At 41.9% G+C, this 24,085-nt stretch overlaps 1 protein-coding gene across 1 annotated transcript; it reads right to left on the reverse strand.

The window, feature by feature from the left end:
* Positions 1–14,372: 14,372 nt before the first annotated feature.
* On the reverse strand, positions 14,373–17,333 carry LOC110607668 (beta-glucosidase 12). Its single transcript, XM_021746816.2, has 13 exons — positions 17,135–17,333; positions 16,909–16,978; positions 16,773–16,831; positions 16,609–16,684; positions 16,418–16,495; positions 16,197–16,284; positions 15,833–16,088; positions 15,623–15,738; positions 15,315–15,532; positions 15,136–15,170; positions 14,936–15,038; positions 14,732–14,840; positions 14,373–14,649 (listed from the first exon to the last, which is right to left on the reverse strand). The coding sequence occupies exons 1-13, from the start codon at positions 17,312–17,314 to the stop codon at positions 14,472–14,474; spliced, it is 1,566 nt and encodes a 521-aa protein (XP_021602508.1). The 5' UTR covers positions 17,315–17,333; the 3' UTR covers positions 14,373–14,471.
* Positions 17,334–24,085: the final 6,752 nt, after the last annotated feature.

A 24,085-nucleotide genomic window follows, 5' to 3' on the forward strand; every position in this document is an offset into this window, starting at 1 on the left:
ACGTGTAAAGGCCTCTCCATGATTGGGACACGCGTCTCTGACATACAGATTCGGACGTACGAGGGTATCAGCCGCCTGTTCCATGCGTAACGGCCTCTGATTCTCCTCGTGCGTACGTTCAAGCGGATCTGCTAGGCTGTCTGAGTATGCCTCTGGATACTGGGCTGGATCGAGAGTCGGGCCGGATGCTGAGTCTGAGAGGATAGGGCCTGCTGGTCGCGGGCCGGGCCGGGCCGATCTGAGTGAAGAAGCTTGGTTGAGCCCGGTTTTGAAGGTTAAATGTGCCGGGCTTGTTGTGCCTATCAGGTGCGTGGGCCTCTACGTTATGGGCCTTTGGCTGTGGTCAGGCCCCTGATCTGGGGTGGAGAAATCCAGCGGTCATCAATTGCCCCTTCACCTTCTCGGTAGATATTGCTCCTACTGCCGAGGGGGTGAATATCAAGAATCATTATGACCGCGCCTGTTCGTGTTCAGGTGCCTTAATAACATCCTTTCATCTTTCTGTCGTTGTGCAGTTTTCGAATCCTATATGCTCTTTCCCCTTTCTGGCTTTTCTCCATTCTTCGTGTTCTTTGCTGTCTTTGCTTTTCTATCATCATTATCTGGACGTGTCCTTTCTTTCCTTTTCCATTAATATCTTTTAAAATTCTGACACCGTTAGCTTAGAGTCTAGCATAGCTCTGCCCCGTGCTAAGGCCTCAGGCTCCGAGTATATATCAACGCTAATTTTTCTTTATTCTCAAATCTTCTGTTGGAACAAGAGGTTCTTCCCTCCCGTTTCTCGGTCTGCTTCTTTCCTCCAGCGAGATTGTTCTGTTTTATCTGCAAAGGATCCATTTGACGCCCTCTTCAAACGGAATGAGGTGAGCTTGAGCTTGTATTGCTTTGTTGCCCCAGAGGTTTGTTTTAATCTTGCTTTTATCCTCTTGATGGAGAATTGTTTCTGACTTGTCTCTGTTTTGTAATTTTTTGTAGTACCTGAGATAAGAATGGGTCAGTTCAAAATTCTTGAAAATTTGATGTTACCTCTAAGGAGTCTGGACGGTGCTTTGGAGATCCTTCTGGTAGGGCGGCCGATGGGTGGGACTATTAGGCAAGCTGCTGAGACTGCTTTGCCCAGGTTGGCTAGTCGGCCTCCTCCTCTGTTTGTTGTCCGGGCTCCAAAGAGGTTCTGGGCGGATGAGAGGTCTGCTCCTTCCCCCGAGAAGAAAAAGGAAATTTTCTCAATGCCCCCGTCGTCTTCTTTTGATATAAATGGAAGTGGAGAGAATGATCAACTTATTGTTCCCATTGGTGTGAAGTACCAGTATTATGCGAGACTGAGATCTGCTGCACTCAGTCAAGCTTCTGGCGATGCCTTCGAATGTATGTTCTGCGATCACTTCGATGCCGTAACTCGAAGACTTATGTTTTTCATGTGTGGTGCACGGACGGCATATAATATCTGAGCTTGTCCGGATGTACCGTGCATCACACTTGGGCAACCGAATGTTTGCCCAGGGGAATAGTGAGGAATGCTTATGGGAATCAACTTGTTCAGTTCCCCTATAATAGCGAGACAGATCTTGGCCTTTTCTGAAAAACTCACATTCCGAGCTGCGATAAGTCTTCCGAACTGAAGGCTAGAATAGTAGGGTAGGTGATAGTCGTAGATGACGAAGTATCCGGATATGTAAAACCTTTAAGGGTAGTCTTCCATTCTGTAATGTGGGCCTTTGTAACGTGCTGTAATGTACTTTTCCTTTAATGAAATGCTTGTTTTTCATTCATATTTGAGCTTGTTCTTTTCTCTGTCATTGATGAAGTACTGATACTGTTTCCTTCATAGCCTTAGCCGATCAAACTTTATTTTTTCCGATCTGAACTGACTGTATTTGTGAGCTCTTGCTTTTAATCGATGATCTGAACTCCGGATCCATTTAGCCAACCGAGCTTTCGCGTTATTCTTTTCGAGCTGGACTAACCGACCTGTGAGCTCGGTTTTTGATCCTTGAGTTGATTTCTGAGCTCTCAGTTCTGTATGATTCCGAGGTGCCCTTATCGCTTCTTTCCGACCTCGCAGCCTCTGTTAAATAACGACAAGTCAAATCTTATAACTTTTTAAGCGATAAGCAAGTCTGACCTTTATCATGCTCCCATTTGCTTGTACTTTTGAGTCTTTTCATGACTTGCCCCTCTGTTTCCTTGGCTTTTACCATGGAGGTGGTGAAATGGTGAATTTTGCAGGTTGAGTTGCTCTGACTGGCGAGTTGGGCTTGTATTATGTAGGTGGCGAATGGGCTTTTGATTGATGGGCCGTAATCACAGATCTGGCCCTTGACGGATGCGGAGAAACCCAGCGATCGTCTTTTTGCCCCTTTACCTTCTCAGCGGTTATTTATCTAACCGTTGAGAGGGTGAACTTCGAGAGTAGTTAATGATCGCGCCACTCCAAGACAAAACTGTTCAGATCAACGTTCCGTCTCATTATTGCCTTTCTTCTTGAATTCCTTCTGTCTTCTGAGGAAACTAGCTCTTTTCTGCTCTCTGTTTGCCTGCAACTTCTTCTGCTTTTTTCACCCTATTATTCTCAGGTATGCTTCCTTGTTCTTCCATGGCAAGTTCAAGTCTTCCTGATGTTGTTAACCGTGAGTCGCATATTACACCCTCCAACATAACTAAGTATGTTTCTCAGAGACTTTTAGATGCTCCGTTGTATTTCATTCGAGCACCCTTTTCAAATGAAAGGATAGTCCTTCCTTACCCTGCCCCTCCGGGTTTGGTGGATCCCCAAGGGGGTCGTCGTATAGTGTTTTTCTTGAAGCAGAGAGAATTTGGTCTACCGTTTCCTTTTACCCCTTTCTTTATTGAGGTCTTTGAATACTTCGGGGTAACTCCTCGGATGTTATCTCCAAACTCCATTTTGTTCATGTCCTGTTTTGAGTCTATCTGTCTGAGTTGGGGTTTTACACCCACGGCCTGTCTGTTTGTCACTTTTTTCCATCTGGTTAGGGCGGTTCAAAATTTCTATTACTTTTCCCCCCGTACTGGGTTATCTCTTTTCACGGGGTACAAGGACTCCATAAAGGGATGGATGGATAACTTCCTTGTGGCGGAGTTAAAATTAGGGTCCGCCCGAACGTGGGAGGTGGATCTAAGTTGGGGGGAGATTCTTCCGGGTTGCAACGAGCTGCCCCAATTGAGTCTTATTGAGCAGGTCGGGCTGCTTCGACTGACTTTCGTTGAGAGGAAGTATGACGTCGAGAAGTGTATGTTCGCGTCCAATCTTAGGGATATCCGGGACACGGGTATAATGCCTTGTCCGACTATTCTATTTCTTCTTTGCTCAAAATATTGGAAAGTATGCTGATTCTTTATAACTTCGTTTCTTTTGCAGCTTCTGAGGTAAAAATGGATGACATCAAGTTCCCCAAGAACTTTGTCCTGTCTCGGGATAACATGCATGCCATTTTTGACGCCTTTGGGGATGGGCGTTCAGTGACTGAGATTGCTGCGGAGATGGTTCAAGCTGCTTCCTCCAAGAAGGTTAGCCGACCTCCCGTCAAAGCTTCTTCTAGGGCTTCGAAGCCGGGCTCTCGCAGCACCAAGTCATCTCGGCTGTCTAGCCAAGGTGGATCGAGCTCAACTTCGAGGCCTGCTGAAGGGTCTAGATCTGCTCCAGCCTCCTCAGAGGTTGTGAGGGAAGCTTCCCTAGCTATTGTGGAGCAGACCCAAAGTTCTGATCAAGTGGAGCGGGGTATTGCCCATTCTCCTGGAGGGGTGCCAGGGGGAAAATCTAAGTCTCCTGCTTCTGAAGACAAAGAGGCCTTTGGGACAGGAATGGAGATCATCCTCCTAGATGACCAAGTCTCAGAGGGTTCGGCTCAAGATGCCCCTGCCTCTGTGAGGACTGGGCCTGAGGGATCTGAGGGCGTTCCACCAAAGACCGGGGATAAACGCCCAGCCCCATCCGAAACATCTGCCCCATCTCCAGCTCGGAAGAAATCCAGGGCTGCCACAGGACCTTCTCCAGCTCTTCCTCCCCTTGGGAAAAAGAAAGGTGTTCCTGCCGTGCCTTCATTGTCTCCTTCCGGCAACGTTCTGAATGCATCGGACATTACCCCTGAGTCTCCGGCCAGTGCTGTCGCCGAACTTCTCAGAGAGCGAATGTTCGACGGAATTACAGAGGCTTCAGATCCTCGTCTTCTTGCCCTGACTGGTCTTTTAGCCAGTTCTACCAAGGAGCAAGTGTCCTTCCGATCTCGCTCTCGTGAGGAGCTCGGATCTTCAATTAGAGAAATGCTTCTGATGGTAAGTTGTTTTTTTTCATCCCTCTTTGGGTTTGCTTCTTTTCTTTTTCTGACAGTTGTTCCTCCTTTTTTAGGTGACGGGCCTCTTTATGGAGGTGGATGCTCGTGATCGCTCCCTCCAGGAGTCTGTAGACCGCCGGATTGAGGAGGCGCGTCTGGAAGAGAACTTATCTGCAACCAGTGACGCAAGGGGTAATATGGTAGCTGCTCGAGAGCAAATCTAGTCCCTTCAAGTGGAGCTGCATTCGGCGCTAGAGGCCCTTAAAAAGGCTGATGAGAAGGCGGCTGAGACAGCAGGGCATACCAAGTCTTTAGAAGCAGAGCTGTCTCAGACTCGCGAAGTTCTCAAAGTGTCTGATGAGAGGGCAGCTGCCTTGGAGGTTCGCTGCGAAGAAGTTTTACAGCAGCTGTCTTCTATGACAGAGGCCTTTAGCGAAAGGGATGAGGCCGTGAGGCAAAAGGCTGAGCTCCAGCAACAATATGGGGCCTTAAAGGCTGATTTTGAAGAGCTTCAAGCTCAGCTGAAGGAAGTGAAGGCTCAGAAGGAAACAGCCCTAGCTCGGGTGGAGGTCCTTGAGCAGGAGTTGAGCACGAGCTTTGGTCGTATCAGAGACCTGGCTGCATCGGCTGAGGAGTTCAACCTTCGCTACCAGCAACTCAACCATGAAGTCAAGACCTTAGAGCGCAAGTGTTCAGCCCTGCTTGGGGTAGTAAAGCATATTGAAGATAAGGCTCAACTAGTGCGCGAGCAATGTATTGCGGAGTATCAAGAGTCTGATGAGCTGAAAAAGAAAATCGAGCAGGCCTGTGAGGCTTATCTTCAGGACTACAAAGACTCTTCTGAGTTTAAGGAATTTGTAGCTGAGGCCTGTGAGGAACATCTCGATGAATATAAAGCTTCTGGTGAAATGAAATCGGCTGTTCTTAAGAAAGCCTTCCGTATGTATGTGACCGGCTATAATCGTGGCTTAAGAGAAGCCAGACATGCTCCTGATACTCCTTTGGCCAAGCTTCGCAGGTACGAAGTGGACTCAGATGGCGAGCCAGTGCTGTATGGGGAGGATGATTTCCCTATGCCCCGAGGAGATTGCCGGAGGGACATATGCCGGCCTGCTGAGTCTTCTTCGGAAGAGTCCGAGCTAGAGGGGGAGGACGTGGAAGTCCCTGAGTCAGGGAAGGATGACCCTAACTCTGAGAAGGAGGATCTCCACCTTGAGTCAGAGGTAGCTCCTGTTGTAAACGTTGAGGGCTCTGATCCAAGGGATTTCGAGCTTCCTGCAGATGTGACTGCAAGTAGAAATAATGTAGGCGAGGGTGTTCTTACTGATGTAAGTCCTTTGAGGACTATTTATCCCCCCACCTCGTCAGAAGGATAATTTGTAATGGTTATTTGTAATGAAATATCAGTTTTCTTTTCCTCGAAGTATTCTAATATCTTTTTTCTCATATTTGTGCACTATGTATTCTCATTCATAAGCTTTTGAATTGCTCTTGAGTTGCAAGCTCAGCTCTTAGCTAATAGTCTGAGAGATCAAACCTCATACCTTTTAATGGCGATTAGTATGTCTGCTTTTTGCTTCTAGCCCCTTCTTCTTGGTTGTAAATTTGTTCGTTTCAGATAAACTGATCTGGTTGTTGAGTATAGCCCTTTTTCTCCCTTATTTATCCTTCTGAAGGTTTCTTCATTTATGAGCCCTTTTAGGGATGGAGCTCGACTTTTTTCCTTTGGGCTTCATATCTTTGAGCTTTTGAGGATATAAGTCTATCCGAGCTGCGAGCCCGGCTTTGAGCTTTTGAGAATATAGGTCCTTCCGAGCTAGGAGCTCGGCTTTTTGTTCTATAGTCAAACTTTTGGCATTAGCGTCTGTTTTGAGGTCGGCACTGCTTAGCTATCGTGCCTTTTCAGGAGATCTTACGAGATCCTGGCTGTTTTTGTTCCGGGGTGACCTCGGGGCCCCGCCGGCAGTTTTTTGTTTTGATTTCTCTGGGAGTTCTAGGGGATCCCGGTCTTTTTGGTTTACCCGGGAGTTCTAGGGGATCTCGGTCTTCATGCTCCGGGAGGCATCTTTATGATCCTCACCGGCCGTTCCGGGGTGACCTCGGGGCCCGCCGGCAGTTTTTTGTTTTGTTTTCCCGGGAGTTCTAGGCGATCCCGGTCTTCATGCTCCTGGAGGCATCTTTATGATCCTCACCGGCCGTTCCAGGGTGACCTCGGGGCCCCGCCGGCAGTTTTTTGTTTTGTTTTCCCTGGAGTTCTAGGGGATCCCGGTCTTCATGCTCCGGGAGGCATCTTTATGATCCTCACCGGCCGTTCCGGGGTGACCTCGGGGCCCCGCCGGCAGTTTTTTGTGCCTTCTTGAGGTTTTTGCACAAGATTCAGGCTCATTGGCCTTACTGTCGCTTCGTCATCTCAGCTGGTTTTGTGCCTAACTGAGGTCTTGTTTCAAGGGATCTTTCTGAGCCCTGTTCTTTCTTTTTCATGGAGGAATGTTATTCATGAAGATAATTCATATAAAGAATTTTTTATTTACTCATATTTGTCAAAATACAATGTGTTTCTTTACAAATATTTCAAGGGAAATACCGTTTTAGGTGCTGGATATTCCAAGCGTGGGGCTCGGGGTTTCCTTGTATATCTTCAATTCGGTATACCCCTGGCTTGACCACTTTTGTCACCTTGAAAGGACCTTCCCAGGTCGGTGTTAACTTGCCCGCGGCTACTCTTTTTCCTGTAGCTTCCAAGTTTCTTAGGGTCAGATCCCCCACCTTTAAGCTTCTTTCCCTGACCTTTTGGTTGTAATATCTCGCTGCTCGTTGTTGATAAGCGGCAGTTCGGACTTGGGCTTCTTCCCTGACTTCCTCAAGAGCATCCAGGTTGCTTCTTAACTTATCCTCATTAGTATTCTCACTAACGAATTGGACTCGATGAGTGGGGATCTGCAATTCAACTGGGACCACGACTTCTGTGCCATAAGCAAGTGCAAACGGTGTTTCTTTAGTGGGCGCTCTGGGAGTGGTTCGGAGTGCCCATAGTATGCTATTGAGTTCTTCTGCCCAATTTTCCTTTGCGCCATCCAGCCTTTTCTTTAATCCTTGAAGGATAGCCCTGTTAGTAACTTCTATTTGGCCGTTAGTCTGAGGATGAGCCACGGAGGAGAACTTATGCCATATACCCATGTTCGTCGTGAATGCTCTGAAAATGCTGCAGTCAAATTGTCTGCCGTTGTCTGAGATAAGTACTCTAGGTATGCCAAATCTGCAGATGATATGTCCCCATACGAAATCTATCATCTTTCGAGCTGTGATTGTGGCTATCGCTTCTGCCTCTGGCCATTTCGAGAAGTATTCCACAGCCACCACTACGAATTTCCTTTGCCCCGTAGTCTTGGGGAAAGGTCCCAGGATGTCGATTCCGCATTGTGAGAAAGGCCATGGACTGGATATGCTTGCTTGAGGAGTGGCAGGGGTTATGATGGTGTTAGCAAATCTCTGACATACGTCGCACCTCCGGACAAACTCTTCTGCTTCTTTTTTAACAGTGGGCCAGTAATACCCTTGCCTAAATATTTTGTTGGCCAATGTCCTGGCTCCCTCGTGAGCCCCACATAGGCCTCTATGTATTTCCTCCATTACCTTTGCAGCTTCTTTCGAACTCACACATCGGAGCCATGGGCTGGACTTCCCTTTTCTGTATAAGGTTCCCCTTATTGCTTGGTAGTTGGCAGCACGGGCTGCTATCTTTCTGGCTTCATCTTTATCTTCGGGGAGTTTACCCTCCTCCAAGTATCTCAGGTATGGGGTCATCCAAGTTGGGCTCTGTTCTACTTGCAGTACCGTGCTTGTCTTTTTAAAAGCAGGTGTGCGGACATGCTGTATATATACTTCATCGGGAAGCTGTTCTAACTCCTCTTTAGTCAATCGACTAAGCAGGTCTGCTTCCTCATTTTCATTCCGAGGTATTCTTTGAAATCTAACGATAACTCCCCGACATGTGAGCTCGGCTTCTATAGTCTTTACTTTATCAAGATAGTTCTGCATGATGGGGTCTCTAGCCTGATATACTCCCGTCACCTGGTTGATCACCAACTGAGAGTCGCTATTCACCTCGAGGTCGGTTACCCCTATCTCCGAAGCTATCAACATTCCATTTACCAGGGCTTCATATTCGACCATATTGTTAGAAGCCGTAAATTCTAGACGCAAGGCATAACATACTTTAAAACCTTCTGGCCCTTTAAGCATTATCCCAACGCCACTACCCTCAGCACCTGATGCTCCGTCTACATACAGCTTCCAGCTAAATTCTTGGAGGGGCTCTCTCTCTTTCCCCTGTCTTGATGTCTCTGAGGATGATCCTCCTTTTTCCTTATTGAATGCGCACTCTGCTATGAAGTCAGCCAGAGCTTGGGATTTTATGGCCGTTCGAGGTCGGTACTCTAGACAGTAAGGGCTAATTTCTACGGACCATGCCAACATCCGCCCTGAAGTTTCTGGCCTACGTAGAATCTTCTTTAAGGGTTGGTCTGTCATCACGACTCCTTGGTGGCTTTCTAGATAAACTCTGAATTTCCGGACTGCCAACAATAAGGCGTAAGCCAATTTTTCAATGTTCGAATATCTGACCTCAGTGTCTCTGAGTACCTTGCTAACGTAGAAAACAGGTTTCTGCTCTTCTTCTTCCACCCTTACTAGTACTGCGCTGACTGCTTGTTCTGAGGCCGCCAGATATATCAGAAGTTCTTCTCCTTTTATGGGGCTGCTGAGCACATGAGGCGAGCTAAGATACTTCTTAAGCTCTGCGAAGGCCTTTTGGCAATCTTCTGTCCATTCGAAATTCGGTACTTTCCTCAACTTTTTGAAGAATGGCATGCACTTTTCTGCCGACCTCGACATGAATCGGTTAAGCGCTACTACTCTCCCGGTTAGTCTCTGAACATCTCTTACACAGGTTGGTTCTGGCATATTCAGTATGGCTTCCACTTTCTCCGGATTGGGCTCAATGCCTTTACCACTCACCATGTACCCCAAAAATTTTCCTCCCCTAATGAAGAAAGCACATTTTGCTGGATTCAACTTCATTCGGTATTGATCTAACACCCCAAATATCTCCCTCAAATCTGCTACGTGTTGTTGGAAAGTTGAACTTTTGACCACCATATCGTCCACGTATACTTCCAGATTTCTACCGATCTGATTTTTGAAGATTTTATTCATTAACCTCTGATAAGTTGCCCTGGCATTTCTTAATCCGAAGGGCATAGCCCTATAATAGTAAGTTCCATCTTCAGTTATAAATGAGGTCTTTTCCTCATCCGACCTTTCCATTGGGATTTGATGATAACCTGACATAGCATCCAGAGAAGACATATAATCAAAACCGGCCGTTGAGTCGACCATTTTATTAATATCGGGGAGGGGGTAACAATCTTTAGGGCAGGCTTTATTTAGGTCGGTAAAATCGATACACATCCTGTATTTGCCATTGGCTTTTTTGACTAACACAGGATTTGCCAACCACTGTGGGTACATGACTTCCTTAATAAAGCCTGCCTCCTCTAGCTTCTGCACTTCTTCACGGGTGGCCTGCTGCTTTTCTCTTCCCACTACTCTCTTCTTCTGTTTTACTGGTCTGGCCTCGGGGAGGACATTCAATCGGTGTGTCATTACTTTGGGGTCAATTCCTGGCATGTCTGAGGGCTTCCATGCGAAGGTCGGCGCGTGACTTCGGATCAGGGCCATGACTTCACCTTTTTGTTCTTTGGTGAGACTGGCATTAAGACTGAAGACCTTGTTTGCATCTGCTTCTGATAGGGGGAAGGTCTCCAACTCTCCAACTGGCTCTGTCCGGGCTTCTTTTGTTTCATCTCTGACCTCCAGAACTTCCGAGTCGAGTGCTTCTTCAGTTGAGCTCGGCTCTGTTACTGTGGCCAAGTATACTGCCCTTGCTTCTTTCTGGCTACCTCGAACCATTCCTACTCCTTCCTCTGTTGGGAATTTGAGTGCTAAATACCTGATGCTGGTGACAACTTCAAAGTTGAACAGCGTAGGCCTCCCCAGAATCGCATTGTAGCTCAATGGGAGCTTGACCACCAAAAATACCTCATGATGGGTGCGAACTCTAGGTGCTTCTCCCAAGGTGAGAGCCAGCTTCACCTTTCCTTCTACAAGTACCGGTGCTCCTCCGATCCCTTTGATTGGTGACTGGTCCCGAACCAGCTGTTCTTCTGGGATTCTCATCTGTTGGAAAACCCGATATGGCAGTAAGTTGACCTTACTCCCGTCATCTACCAGAACCTTCTTTACTCGAAAATTATTAATGACCACCTCAATGACGAGCGCATCATCATGGGGCATCTGAATGCCTTGTGCATCTTCCGGAGAGAAAGCGATAGTCATGGAAGAGTGCTCAACGATCTGCATGACTTCACTATTGCTGGTCTCCCCCTCGCGGTTTCTCTTCTTTCCTCGACGGCTCATCCGTCCTCCCGTTCCTCCAACAATCATGTTGATGGTCCCACTGGACCCATCATTCACTGGTCCAGCTCCTATTCTCCTAGGCGTCTGAGTTGTTGGACCAGGCTGAGGCCTCTGTCCCTCTGGTTTCTTCACAAAATTTTTGAGGTGCCCCCTTTTTATCAACCTCTCAATCTCTGCGATTAACTGAAAATAGTTATTCGTATCGTGCCCATGACTCCGGTGGTACTGACAATACTTGTCAGGATTTCTCTGATCTGCTTCCGACTTCATGGGTTTGGGCCACTGGAGGAATTCCTTATCCTGGACTGCCATGAGCACTTCGGCTCTGGAAGCGTTGAGAGGGGCTGGTTTCTCGGGAACCCAAGGAGGGAGCACTCTTGGTTCAAGAACCCGAGGAGGAGGAGGAGGTCTTTGATCCCTTCTCTCCCAGGCCTGCTTATACGGCTCAGGTCTCTTCCCATGTTTTTTCTCGTGTTTCTCCGGCCTCCTTTCCTCCGGGGCTTTCTCCTTTCCTGCTGTTTCTTTGGCAAATCGACTCGTTACCAAGGCATCATCCTGCCTTATATACTTCTCTGCCCTCTTCATCAACTCAGCTAATGAGATCGGAGGCTTCCTGCTTAGGGAGCCAAAGAACTCGGCAGAGGTTGTCCCCTTCTGCATGGCCTCCACTGCCCTTCCTTCATCAAGCTCGGGAATCTGCAGGGCCTCCGTATTGAAGCGGGCGACATATTCTCTCAGTGATTCACCCATTTTCTGTCTTACTGTTTCCAGATAGCTCGTCTTCCTATCTGCTGGCACTCCCGCTATGAATCGGCTGATGAAACGAGTGGCAAGATCTCCAAAACTTTTAATGCTTCCGGTCTCCAGGCTGTTGAACCACGCCCGTGCTGGTCCCGAGAGCGTTGTTGGGAACACTTTACACATTAAAGCATCTGACAGGGTTTGCAATTCCATGAAGGTCTTATAGTTCATGACATGCTCTTTCGGGTTACCAGCTCCATTATAGGCCGCCATCGGCGGCATCATAAACTTCTTGGGAACGGTCTCCTGCTGCACTATCTTTGAGAAGGGAGAAGAAGTGGGCAAAGAGGTTTGGCTCTGGTCTGTCTTACCTAGCTCAGCTAAGAGCTGTTCCTTCAACCTTTTCAACTTTTGGTCCATTTTCTCGTCTTCTGAACCGGATCTTTCCTCCAAGCTGCATTCCTCTTCTTCTGTTGCAGTTCTCGTTTCTTTGGTTGTTTTGGCAGAATAGTTGTCCGCCCCTTCATTTTCTATCATCTCTCTTGCCCTCCTCCCATGGATTCGGGCCTCCAGTTCTTCCTCTTCCCCGGTATCACGGCTGTTAGTTTGGGGGCGGTCAAAGGTAGGTCGGGGTTCATTGGTTCTAGGTTCCTCCACCACTGGGAGTGCATTTATTGGGGTGCTAAGGCCCCTCTGTTGCATTATCTGCCCCAACCAATGAGCAGTAGTCTGTAGCTGGAGAGCCATGGTTTGAATGTCCTGGTTAGACAGAGTCATGGTGGGAGTATTCCCTGCCAAGCTTGGTGAGGGATTAAGGGAAATAGGCGTTTGGTTATTCAACGTTGTAGGGCTAGAAAAAGAGAACTGCTGCCCATCTTGGGCAGAGCTCAGGTCATTTGGGATGTTAAGGTTACTTTCTTGGTGGTTTGCCATTGTGGATCTCAGTGGGTTTTGAAAGTGAAAACTCCGGTGATGAAAAGATCTCCTTCGTTTCCCACAGACGGCGCCAATTGATGATCTGAGATCCAATAGAACAGGGTTTTACAAGGGTTTTTGTATTGGAAAATAAAACTTAAACTTTCTGGTGAGGGGTTCCCCTTTTATCCATTTCGCTATGCTTGCTGGTGACGTGTAAAGGCCTCTCCATGATTGGGACACGCGTCTCTGACATACAGATTCGGACGTACGAGGGTATCAGCCGCCTGTTCCATGCGTAACGGCCTCTGATTCTCCTCGTGTGTACGTTCGAGCGGATCTGCTAGGCTGTCTGAGTATGCCTCTGGATACTGGGCTGAACCGAGAGTCGGGCCGGATGCTGAGTCTGAGAGGATAGGGCCTGCTGGTCGCGGGTCGGGCCGATCTGAGTGAAGAAGCTTGGTTGAGCCCGGTTTTGAAGGTTAAATGTGCATGGCTTGTTGTGCCTATCAGGTGCGTGGGCCTCTACGTTATGGGCCTTTGGCTGTGGTCAGGCCCCTGATCTGGGGTGGAGAAATTCAGCGGTCATCAAAAAATATTTATTATAAAAGAATATTTTTTTGAAAAATATTTTATAATAAAAAATTTTTATTTTATTATTTAATTTTAATTTAAAAATAAAATTAATTAACAAATTATAAATTATATAATCGTTGCTGATAGCTTATAATATGTTGAAGTTAAAATCAAACGTACGAAGTACAATTTTCCAGAAATACAGCTCTTGTAGAAGTCAAAGCTTTATAGTCATTCAAAATACTGTTTTTTCTTTTCTTCTTTTTTAATAGAAAAGGTGGCAGCCTCTACTAGAATTTTTTTTAAAATACTGAAATCATTTTTCGATATTTTTTATTTTTAGAATATTATCGATATACAATATCTTATTTTTATTATTTTCTGGTCACTTTGGAAAATTTTTTTTCTGAAACCTTGAATCCATGAGTGCATTTTGAGAATCTGATTCCATGAGTTGTTATATTATTCGTCCACCATGGAAGAAGAGAAAATGACCATTGACCAATGATTTCTCCCAAATTCTAAGTCAGAAGAGCAGAGCAGGGCAGGGCTAGACTATTTAATTAGCGTATAAAACAAATTTATAAATTTAAAATATAAGACTTGTCATTTTCAATCATAGTTTTACCCATCAACAGCCATCCCAATCCTTATCTTTCCTCGATTTGATAGATCTACTTCGACTGTCAATATAATTATATAAAATTATTTTATTAAATTTCAAAAATTATAATGAAAAATTATGACATGTAGTAGCTTATTCTCCAGCAGACATGGAGGAATACTCCATCAAAGGATGCCAAATAAGAACAAAACTAATGGCAGAGCGTCAAAACAACTCAATAGCCTTCTTTTTAAAAAAAAAAATAATAATTAAATTGAGTTTGTATCTAATAATAATAACCTTTATCATTTTTTATTTTAAATTATTAGAAAAAATTTAAATAAAGAATATTCATATTCTACCTAAATTAGAAGCTAACTCTATATTAAGGATATGTTTTATTTTTTTATGAAAAATATTTATATTTAGAAAATAATTTTTACAATAAATCTTTTGATGGAAACTTTCATTTATCCTCTCATTTCTTACTACGAACACTGTTAAATGTGAGTCCTATATTTTTGGAGAAAAATTTAAATTTTTTATTTTTTTTGAGACTTATTTTATTTTTTTTTTTGACGCTCTCCCATTAGTTTTGTCATTTCACTTCTCATTTGGCGTTCATTCCACTGCTGGAGAAGTCTTTGATCAATGCATGATCATATCTTAAATCTTCTTTTTTATCATTGTTTTCACAATAGAACATGATTAATCAAAATAATAATGTATAATATTTATTCAAAGAAATACAACATGGCATATGCCTAGAATTCAAGACATCATCAAAATTTCGATACAAGACATGATAAGTAATGAATTTAATTTTAACTCATGAAAAGAATAATGTATCTATAATCTCGATTGAGGATCTAATTTGATGGGTTCAAGAATTTTGTAAACCAAATAGCCGATTCCTTAGCGATTCTTGTTAAGTTATTTTTGTAATCGACGTAATATAGACCAAATCTTGAAGTATAACCAATGTTCCATTCAAAATTGTCCAAATATGACCAAGCAAAATATCCTTTGATGTTAACATTATATTCCCTGCAAAAAGCAGTTATCGTTAGAAACACTAATTAGGAATTATCATAATTTTTTAGATGAAGATTTTGAAATTTAGACTTACTTGAGAGATCCCAAAGTATTCCATATATGCTTTCGATAATAGTCTACTCTGAATTCATCTTTAAGTGCTTCTTCAATGGGTTGGTTTTCATCATTAAGATTATCAACCCCTAAGACAATTTAAAAAAAAAAAAATTTAATAAAAATATAACTATGTTTAAGAAACTGATACTCCTACACGAAAAAAGGTATTAATTCCGCTTACCATTTTCAGTAATATATATTACTGGATTGTTATATCTATCTTTGGTATAATTCAATAAATGACGTATGCCTTTTGGATAAATGTAAAACCAAGGTGAGTAAGCCTGTAAAATTCAATTTTTATGTTAGTGATATATCCACAAATATATAATCTATATTTTAATTTGTTATTATTAATATTATTATTTTTAGTATACTAACCTGTGGACCAATAAGATTGCCTTCATAATCATAAGCTGCAAGGTAAACAAAAATATATGTTCATTAGTCAAACATTTTGTAACTTACTAAAAAATTATTATGTAGAAGTTTCTTTGGAATTTTTACATATATTATTTTATTTTCAATCTCTATTGCATTATATTTTTATAAAAACTTACGAGTTTCAGAGATGTTACTATCAGTTTTGTATCTTATACGATCTGAATCAATTGAAGCATTTGGCTTTGCATAATATGAAGTGTAATATTGTAATCCAATAAAATCATATGATCCTTTGAGCAACTGAGTTTCTTCTTCGGTAAAACTAAGTAATTTATCCCCAACTAAATCTTGCACCGTCCTTGGATATCGACCATAAGTTAAAGGATCCATCCACCTGAAAGATATGAAATGAATGTCCTTATTAAATGAAGACTTGCATAGGATAAAGCCTTAATTGATAGGTTAATTTGAAATAAAGACTCACAATCCAAACATAAAGTCCATGGCTGTTTTGGAAGCTTTTATATCAGCAGCTCTATTGGAGAGAGGTTCGAACCAAAAGGTAAAAAGAGTTATTCCAATCTTTCCATTTTGAGTTTTCTACAAAGACAATAAAATAATAAGCTCAAATCTATATGCATCTTTGTTAAAAAAAATAATAATAATAACATGTATTATATATATAGAAAGATACCTGGTATTTTTTTCTATATATATGTACCGCTGCAGAATGAGAAAGGAGCAAATTGTGAGCAACTATATAAGGTTCTGTAGCTGAGTTTCCAGCACGACATTGATTATTCACCCAAGATGAGCATCGACCAGGAGCAAAAAGTCCATCATCATAAGCGAATCCACTAAGAGCCCATGGTTCATTAAAAGTCATCCAATGCTTCACTCGATCGCCAAATCTTTCAAAGAGAAGATCGGCATACTCACGATAATCTCTCCTGTATAAAATTTTTATAATTATTCAACAACATATATTTTTACTTAAATGAGAAAATAATTATTGAGTTAAAAGTTTAAAAATATAATATGAAAAACTATACACTTACACAATATTACGGCTTAAAAAGCCACCATATTTATCCTCTAGAGCTTGAGGAGTATCCCAATGAAAAATGGTAACAAATGGTTGTAAACCTGAAATTGTTTGCTTTAAAGAAATTAGATTTTTGGTATAAATTTATAATTTCTTTAAAGGATTAGAAAATGAAGTTTCTTCTTTCCCTAAATAAATCCTTTAAATGAAAAAAAAAAGAGAGAAAAATGTCACCTTGTTTTATGGTTTCATTAATAACTCTATTGTAGAATTCAATCCCTTCCTCGTTTACTCCTTCCCGTCTCCTTCCACCTTAATATTAAAATTAAAAATAAATTAAATAAGAAAAGAAAAAGGTATAACATCATAAATACATAGTTTAGCAAATCATAAATAAAAAGTTTCAACTGTGATAAGTAACTTACTAGGTATAACTCTAGACCATGCTATGGAAAATCTGAAAGCATTAAAACCCATATTCTTGACATTTTGTATATCTTCCTGCAATATCAATTTTAATTTATTTCTTAATTAATTTTATAATCGACAATAAATAAAAATTTTCAAAGTAAAAGAACGAGGATAATACTTGATAGCGATGGTAGAAATCAACTGCAATATCTCCATTACTCTTATCCCTTATCCTCTCTGTAAAATATAAAAAATGATTAATATTTTGTATATTAATATAATCTCAAAACACATGTATATGACACAAAAAGTACCAGGATATTCATGGGTAAATGTGTCCCAAACACTAGGTCCTTTGCCAGATATATTTGCCGCACCTTCAATCTAAATATAATAAAGAAATAATCAGAATTAATCTATTTGTTAGTTAGCCATTTATCTAGTGTAATTAGTTTAGTTAGAAAAGTATGAACATGAGATTAAGACTTGTATTGGAAACACACATTGGGAAACCAGTAAGAAAAAAGTTTAAAATTATACCTGGTAAGCGGAAGTGGCTGTCCCAAAAAGAAAGTCATCTGGAAAATAACTACGGTTAAAATCTGTTGGGATGTCGTCAGCACCATCTGCCGTTGCTGGTTTCATAAGAGCCAACAAGCTTATGAGGAAGAAGATGAACATCCCTGTGAGCTGAAGAGAGAGCTTAGAAGCCATAGCCATTATAACAATGGTATATTAATATGATTGCAAGTGCTTGTGTGATTTTCACTTCTTGGCAATGCCCCCTTTATATAGAGTTTGTGAGATGGCGAACGTAGTGCATGCATGATTGTCATCTCGTCAGTCTTATGATGTTTCCTAGGAAATTCTGCTAAAATAATAATAATAATAATTCGCACGAGGATTTCCACCTATTCTGATAAAAAAGAAAAGAAAAATATTCTTTTGAATGACTACAAGGCTTTGACTTCAATATAAGCTGTGATTGTGGAATATTGTATTCCTTGTGTTTGATTTCAACTTCAACAAACTTTTATTATTTAAAAGTGGTCAGTTGATAATTTTAAAAATTATTTTAACCTGCCATTTTTGTCAAGTTTATACAAGGAATTGAATAATATTTCCAGATTGGTCCATTCAATTGAGCTCATAGATTTGTGGGGTCTAAGAGTGATTCACCATTGATTGAGGTCGGAGAGAGCGAGAGAAAGAGTCTCTTTTGGTGGTTACTCGGTGATATTATCAACTGCGTCTTGATCATCACCTGAAGCTCCTCCCATGTTCCTCTGCTCTGCTTCTCCCACTACCTCTTGGCTCAAAATTTTACTTCAATCTGCCAAAATCTGTCTTAAGCCCAATGCTCCAAGCCTTCTGAAGATCTAAATAAACAAACCCCAGATCTCAGGCATCATAATTGAGCAACTGCTTATATTCATATCTCCCTAAATTCTACTATAATTTAGAGTCATAAGTAACAATATCATATTCCTATAATATTATGAAAAAAATATTCAGAAGAAAATAATTTATAATCATTTCTTTGTTCTGAATTCTGATGCATTTCTTGCGGGATTATCACTACTTTTTGTAAATGAAGTTATGCAATTTGGATAAACTTTTATCAGCAATTTCTCCTTCACCACCATCTCCTCCACAATTGCTACATTCGCTTGGTCTTGCTCTTGGAACCAGTTTTAACTCCTCCGGTGTTGCATGACCAGGATTGAGAGAAATCGACTTATTTTTTGTCAAGTGTATGAAAAAATAATAAAAAATTGAATTGGTTTTTATTGTATTTATATTAGGACATGACCAGCAACCTCAAAACTCTCTATCTTAAATTTAATTCTTCCATTGCCATCTCTATAACTGCTGAAATACAATAGGCAAGGGTGCCAACGATGCTCTTACCACCGAAAGCATTACCAACACCCAAAGTTTGAATCTGGCGTCAGAAACATGACAAAAATAATTGAAGAATTTGATGATTATACACCCCCTTTGTTAATTGGCAAAGTGCACTCCATCCCATCGATTGAGAGTAAACTTTTCGTTTTTAATTTTGTTTCTCATTTGTCAAAAAGAAATTCTTATATGCATTTGATTACACTGTAAATAATATACTATCTAAAATTTTAAATTTAAATTTAAATTAATAATATTTTATAAAAAAATTCTGAAAATAGTAAAATTCAATTTGATCTAGAAATCTAAAAGATTGCAGAAAGATTGAGAAAATCAATTAAGTTATAAAAATATGCTAATTCAAGAACCTCTCAACCACCTGTTTGATCCCCTCTGCCAATCGAAAACACCATGTCTTCAAGATTAATCGAGTCTTCAGTTGACACCAATCGAAAAACCACTATCGCCGAAGAAAATTTTTTGTATCACATATCCAGTATTAAACGCACCCTTATAATTAGGAACAAGTATGATTCATATGATCAAATCTTATCAAATATTTCTTATATCATGCTATTTGAGGTATTATAGAAAATTAGTAAAATAAAATATTTTCATCATTAAAAAAAAATTAATCACTTTAATAAAAATCACTTGTTTATTTTAAAAACAATTATTTTATAAATACTAAAAATTTACGAAATCAGAACTTTGTATGCATCAACTTTATTAATACTTTATTTGTTAAAAGCATTTTACATAAAAATAAAGAAATTAAATGATTATTAATTATTTTCTTTTAAATATTTTTATATAAGAATAGCAATTCAATTCAATGGGAACGATTCCGAAATGGTACCTATCGAAAAGTAGTTACGATATTCGTTGTACGTACAGGACAAAAATGATAGGAAAAATATTTTTAAAATTAATCAACTAGCCAATTTTAAATTAAAAAAAGTTCGTTGAAGTTCAAATCACACACACGAAGTTCCTTTTATAGAAAATTTTCCTAGAATCTCCTAGGAAACTCATAAAATTTTCCTAGGATTCCCAATGTAGATTTCTAAACCTATCTAGGATTTAATTTAATCAAGTACATACTACCAATTTAATTATTTATTGTAATTTACATCCTATTTATTTGATAAAATATTTTTTTAAATCCTTTTATAATTATATTATAATAAAAAGAAAATATTTTTCTCGTAAAAAGATTAATAAACTTTTTAAAAAATAACTTTTTTATTTCAAACGAAAAGTCATTTTATAGATTTTGACAATCTATATAAAACTAACATTTTTCTATACATGTCTTTTTCAAATTAACTTTTTTTATATTGCAATTAAATAATTAAAAAAATTATTTTTCTTGAAAAATAATTTATGATACATTGTATTAGGCTAGGAGACTTAGTAGATACACTGGATTATGTTAGGAGACTTGTTATACAATCCTTTCTCCCAAGTTTTAAGCCAGCAGCGCATGGCTATTTTAACAAATTTATAAATTTAAATATAAATATTTTAATTTAAGACTTGTCAACTTCACTCGTAGTCTTTCCCAATCCTTTTCTTTTCTCGATTTGATAGATCTATTTCAACGGTCAATTATATAGAAGGAAAATCTTTGGCAAAGGAATATAAAAGGAAAATAGTTAATAAATATAATGTATAGCAACATAATTACAAATATATACATATAAATAAAACTTTATATTTTTATATTTTTTTATTAAATTTATATACTGCATGCATTTTTTTAGAAACTATAATATAAATTAACGTGAAAAAAAAATATATAATTATGATATATAGTTGCTTTCGTCCACCATAGATGAAGATAAAAACCGAAAATGACAGTTGACTTGTAATGTTAATTTATTGACAAAAGAATTCTCCAGCAGACATGGAGGAACACTGGACGCCAAGTAAGAACAGAAATGGCAAAACTAATGGTAGAGGGTCAAAACAACTCAATAGCTTTTTTAACAAATAAATTATGATGATCTGAGATCCAGAGAAATACGATTTTTACAATGGACTCTGTAAAACTTAGAAAAACTTAAACTTAGAAGAGAGTATTTCTCCTTTTATAGGTTTCCTTTTATCGGCTAGTGACATGCCAATAGAACGAGTACCAGTAGACCACCTGTCTCTGCCACGCTGATACGGACGTATGTGGGAATCAAATCTCAGCCCCATGCGTAACGGCCTCTGATTCTCTCTGGGCACGGGTAGGCAGGTCTGCAAGATGAACGGATGGGTCTTACTCTGGGTTCCAGGTTGGGCCGGCCCGGCTGGGCCGGGTGAAGGGGATAAGATTGGGCTGAAGAGGGGCTCCCCTGCGGAACTGGAGAATGGGCCATCCCGGTTAAGGCGTGTCAGAAGGGAGCCCGGCCTTACCATTTGAACGAACCGGACCTTGCTTATACTAAGGGCTCGAAGATGTCTGAGTAGTGGGCCGATATCGTGAGCCTCGTCTCTGATTCGGACGAAGAAATCTCGCGGTCATCAATTGCCCCTTTACCCTCTCGACAGTTATTATCTGACTGTAGAGGGGGTAAATACCAAGGACCATCATGACCGCGCCGCCCAAGGACAGTTTCTTTTAAGACGCTTGGACGCCCTTCTGTCTTGTTACCGTTTCGAATTTTGAACTCTTTCTGCCTTCCCGGAGCATTTGCCATCTTTGATTCCTTACGCTACTTGCCTACTTCGTCTTATAGCTTCGGCCATTGTTAAGGTACGCTTTTCTTCTTCACTCCCTATGGATGGCCCCAGAATTCCCGATGTTCTCAAGACCAAGTCTAACGTTACCTCATCTTCCCTAAAAAACTTTTTCTCTCGGGAGTATTTAGATACCCCCCTTTTTCGCATTCGAGCTCTCCTCCCGTATGAAATGATCGTTCTTCCTGATCCTCCTCCCTCTGGCTTAATTGATCCTCAGGAGGGTCTTAGCTTGGTATTCTTCGCTAAACAGAGGGAGTATGGTTTAACCTTTCCTTTTTCGCCTTTCTTTACCCAGATTTTCCGACACTTTCATATAACCCCTCGAATGCTGGTCCCCAATTTCATCCTGTTCATGTCCTCTTTTGAATCTGTGTGTCTGAGTTGGGGATTTACACCCACGGTGTCTTTGTTTATATCCTTCTTTCGATTGGTCAGGGGGATCCAAAGTTTTTATTATTTTTCCCCTCGTGGGAAGCTTTCAATTTTCTCGGGTCACAAAGACTCAATAAAGGGCTGGATGGAGGGCTTTGCAGTAGTGGAGCTTAAGAGGGAGTCCGGACTTGTCTGGGACCTAGAGCTCTCATGGGAGGATGTTCCACTGGACTGCAATGACCTACCCCAGCTAAGCCTCACCGAGCAGGTCGGGTACATTCGACTGACTTCTGTCGAAATGAAGTATGATGTCGAGAAGTGTATGTTTATTTCTAATCTCCGTGACATCAAAGACGCGGGTACTTGACTCTTCTTAGTAGCTGCTCTGCTTTTGATTTGTGTGACTAGTTACCTGATTCTGTGTTGATTTTTGGATTTTTACAGCTTCCCAGGTGAAGATGGACCAAATCAAGCCTCCTAAGAATTTTTGTCTGTCCCGAGAAAGCATGAACGCCACTCTGGACAATCTGTGTGCAGGAGGACGCGTTTCCGAGGCTACCGAGGAGGTGGCTCGGGTCATTGCTTCTACCACAATGAGCCAACCTCCCAGGTTGACCTCCAAGGGTACTAGACCTCCCAAGCCCTCCCGAAGCGGCCAAGGGAGCTCGACCCTTTCTCTTTTCAAGCCTCCAGGCCTCGGCGAACTGACAATACACAAGCTGTGGGGGATTCGGAGATTGCTGCCAAATTGGCTGAAGGTCCCGGACTCGTGAGGACGGACGATCTTCATTCTTCTGCCGATGTTTCTGTGGAGCTTTTGGAAATTGTCCCCATTGATGAGGGGGGCCCTGAGGATAAAAATGAGGCAAATTCGAAAGGACAGGATGCCCAAAAAATTCCTTCCGAGGTCGTCTCAACAAAGGAGGCTGTAGCTGGGCCTACAGAGGTGGCCCCTCTACAGGGGTCGATGGTTGTTCCTCAAGGCGTGGCCAAAGGGATCGGGAGCAAGCGTCCTTCTCCTGCCGAAGAACTCGGCTCGACCCCCTCTTTGAAGAAAGCCCGAACCTCCGGGAGTCCTGCCCCTCCCTTGCCTCCTTTGGAGAAAACGAAGGCTTCCGTGGTGCCTCTGCTATCTGCCCCGGATAATGATATATTAAATGCAGAAGACATCACGCATCAGTCTCTGGCAAGTGTCGTGGCAGAGATTTTGCGAGAGCGAATGTTCGGAGGAACCACAGATGCTTCAGACTCTCGTCTACTGGCCTTGACTGGTCATTTGGCGGGCTTTACACGGGAGCAAGCAACCTTCCGTTCCTTACCACGAGAGGAGCTCGGAGAGAAGATCAGGGAGATGCTCCTGATGGTAAATTGTCCCTTTTGCTCTCACTTTGATTCTTTTAATTTCTTTATCCTTATGGACATTTCCTTTTCGCATTAGGCACTGGGCCTTTCCATGGAGGCAGATGCTCGTGACCTCTCTCTACGAGAGTCTGTCGACTGTAGGATTGAGGAGGCTCGTCGAGATGAAAACCTATCTGCAACCATTGATGCCCGGGGTAACCTCGCTGCAGCCCGAGAGCATACTGCGTCTCTCCAGACGGAACTGTATGCTGCTCATGAGGCCTTAAAGAGGGCCGACGGGAAGGTAGCTGATGCAGAGGAGTATGCCAAGTCCATGGAGGCATAGTTGTTTAACACCCGAAGACTTCTTGAGGAATCTAATGAGAGGGCAGCTGCGGTTGAGGCTCGTTGCGAGGGGGTTTGAAAGCAGCTGTCTTCTGCAGCAGAGGGCCTTCGCGAGAGGGATGAGGCTATAAGCCAGAAGGAGGAGATTCAACATCATCTAGAGCAGCTGAAGGTAAAATTGGACTCCACATTGGCTTTGAAGGATGAGGCCTTAGCCCGCGTCGTAGTTTTGAGGCAAGAGCTGAGTGGGCAAGCTGATAGCATCAAGGGTTTAACTTCGGCGGCAGAAGAGTTTAAACTTCAGAATCAGCAACTGTGCCAACAAGTCAAGGACCTAGAGATGAGGTGCTCAGCCCTATCTGAAGAGGCCAAATTAGCCGAGGATAAGGTCCGACTGGAGATTGAAAAGCACTTGAAGGAGTATAAGGAGTCCCCTGAATTAAAGAAAGAGACCCAGCAGACCTGTGAAGCTTTCCTCCAAAATTACAAGGATTCTTCTGAGCTAAGAACCGAGATAGCCGAGGCCTGCGAGAGGTGACTTGCGAATTATAAAGCTTCGGATGAGATGAAAGAGGCCATATGGTATAAGGGTCTCCGCATGTTCGTCTCCGGCTTCAACCGAGGTTTACGAGAGGCCAGGCATAATCCATCTGTCCCCTTGACCGTACTCCGAGCTAAGGAAGAGGATTCTGATGGTGAGATTGTGGCCTACGGGGAGGACGATATACCTTTGCCCAAAGGGACTTCTCTTACTAAAGTTGGGCCTTCTGAGGCAGGATCCGAGCTGGATACAGA

The sequence above is a fragment of the Manihot esculenta genome, chromosome 7 (assembly GCF_001659605.2).
Source record: "Manihot esculenta cultivar AM560-2 chromosome 7, M.esculenta_v8, whole genome shotgun sequence".
In the NCBI taxonomy this organism is placed as follows: Eukaryota; Viridiplantae; Streptophyta; class Magnoliopsida; order Malpighiales; family Euphorbiaceae; genus Manihot; species Manihot esculenta.

Coding starts and splice junctions, on each gene's coding strand:
- LOC110607668 (XM_021746816.2), bottom strand. CDS start 17,314: ATGGCTATGGCTTCTAAGCTCTCTCTTCAGCTCACAGGGATGTTCATC. Junction 16,685..16,772: donor ATTTCTACCATCGCTATCAA/GTATTATCCTCG, acceptor TTGATATTGCAG/GAAGATATACAAAATGTCAA. Junction 15,739..15,832: donor TATATAGAAAAAAATACCAG/GTATCTTTCTAT, acceptor TTGTCTTTGTAG/AAAACTCAAAATGGAAAGAT.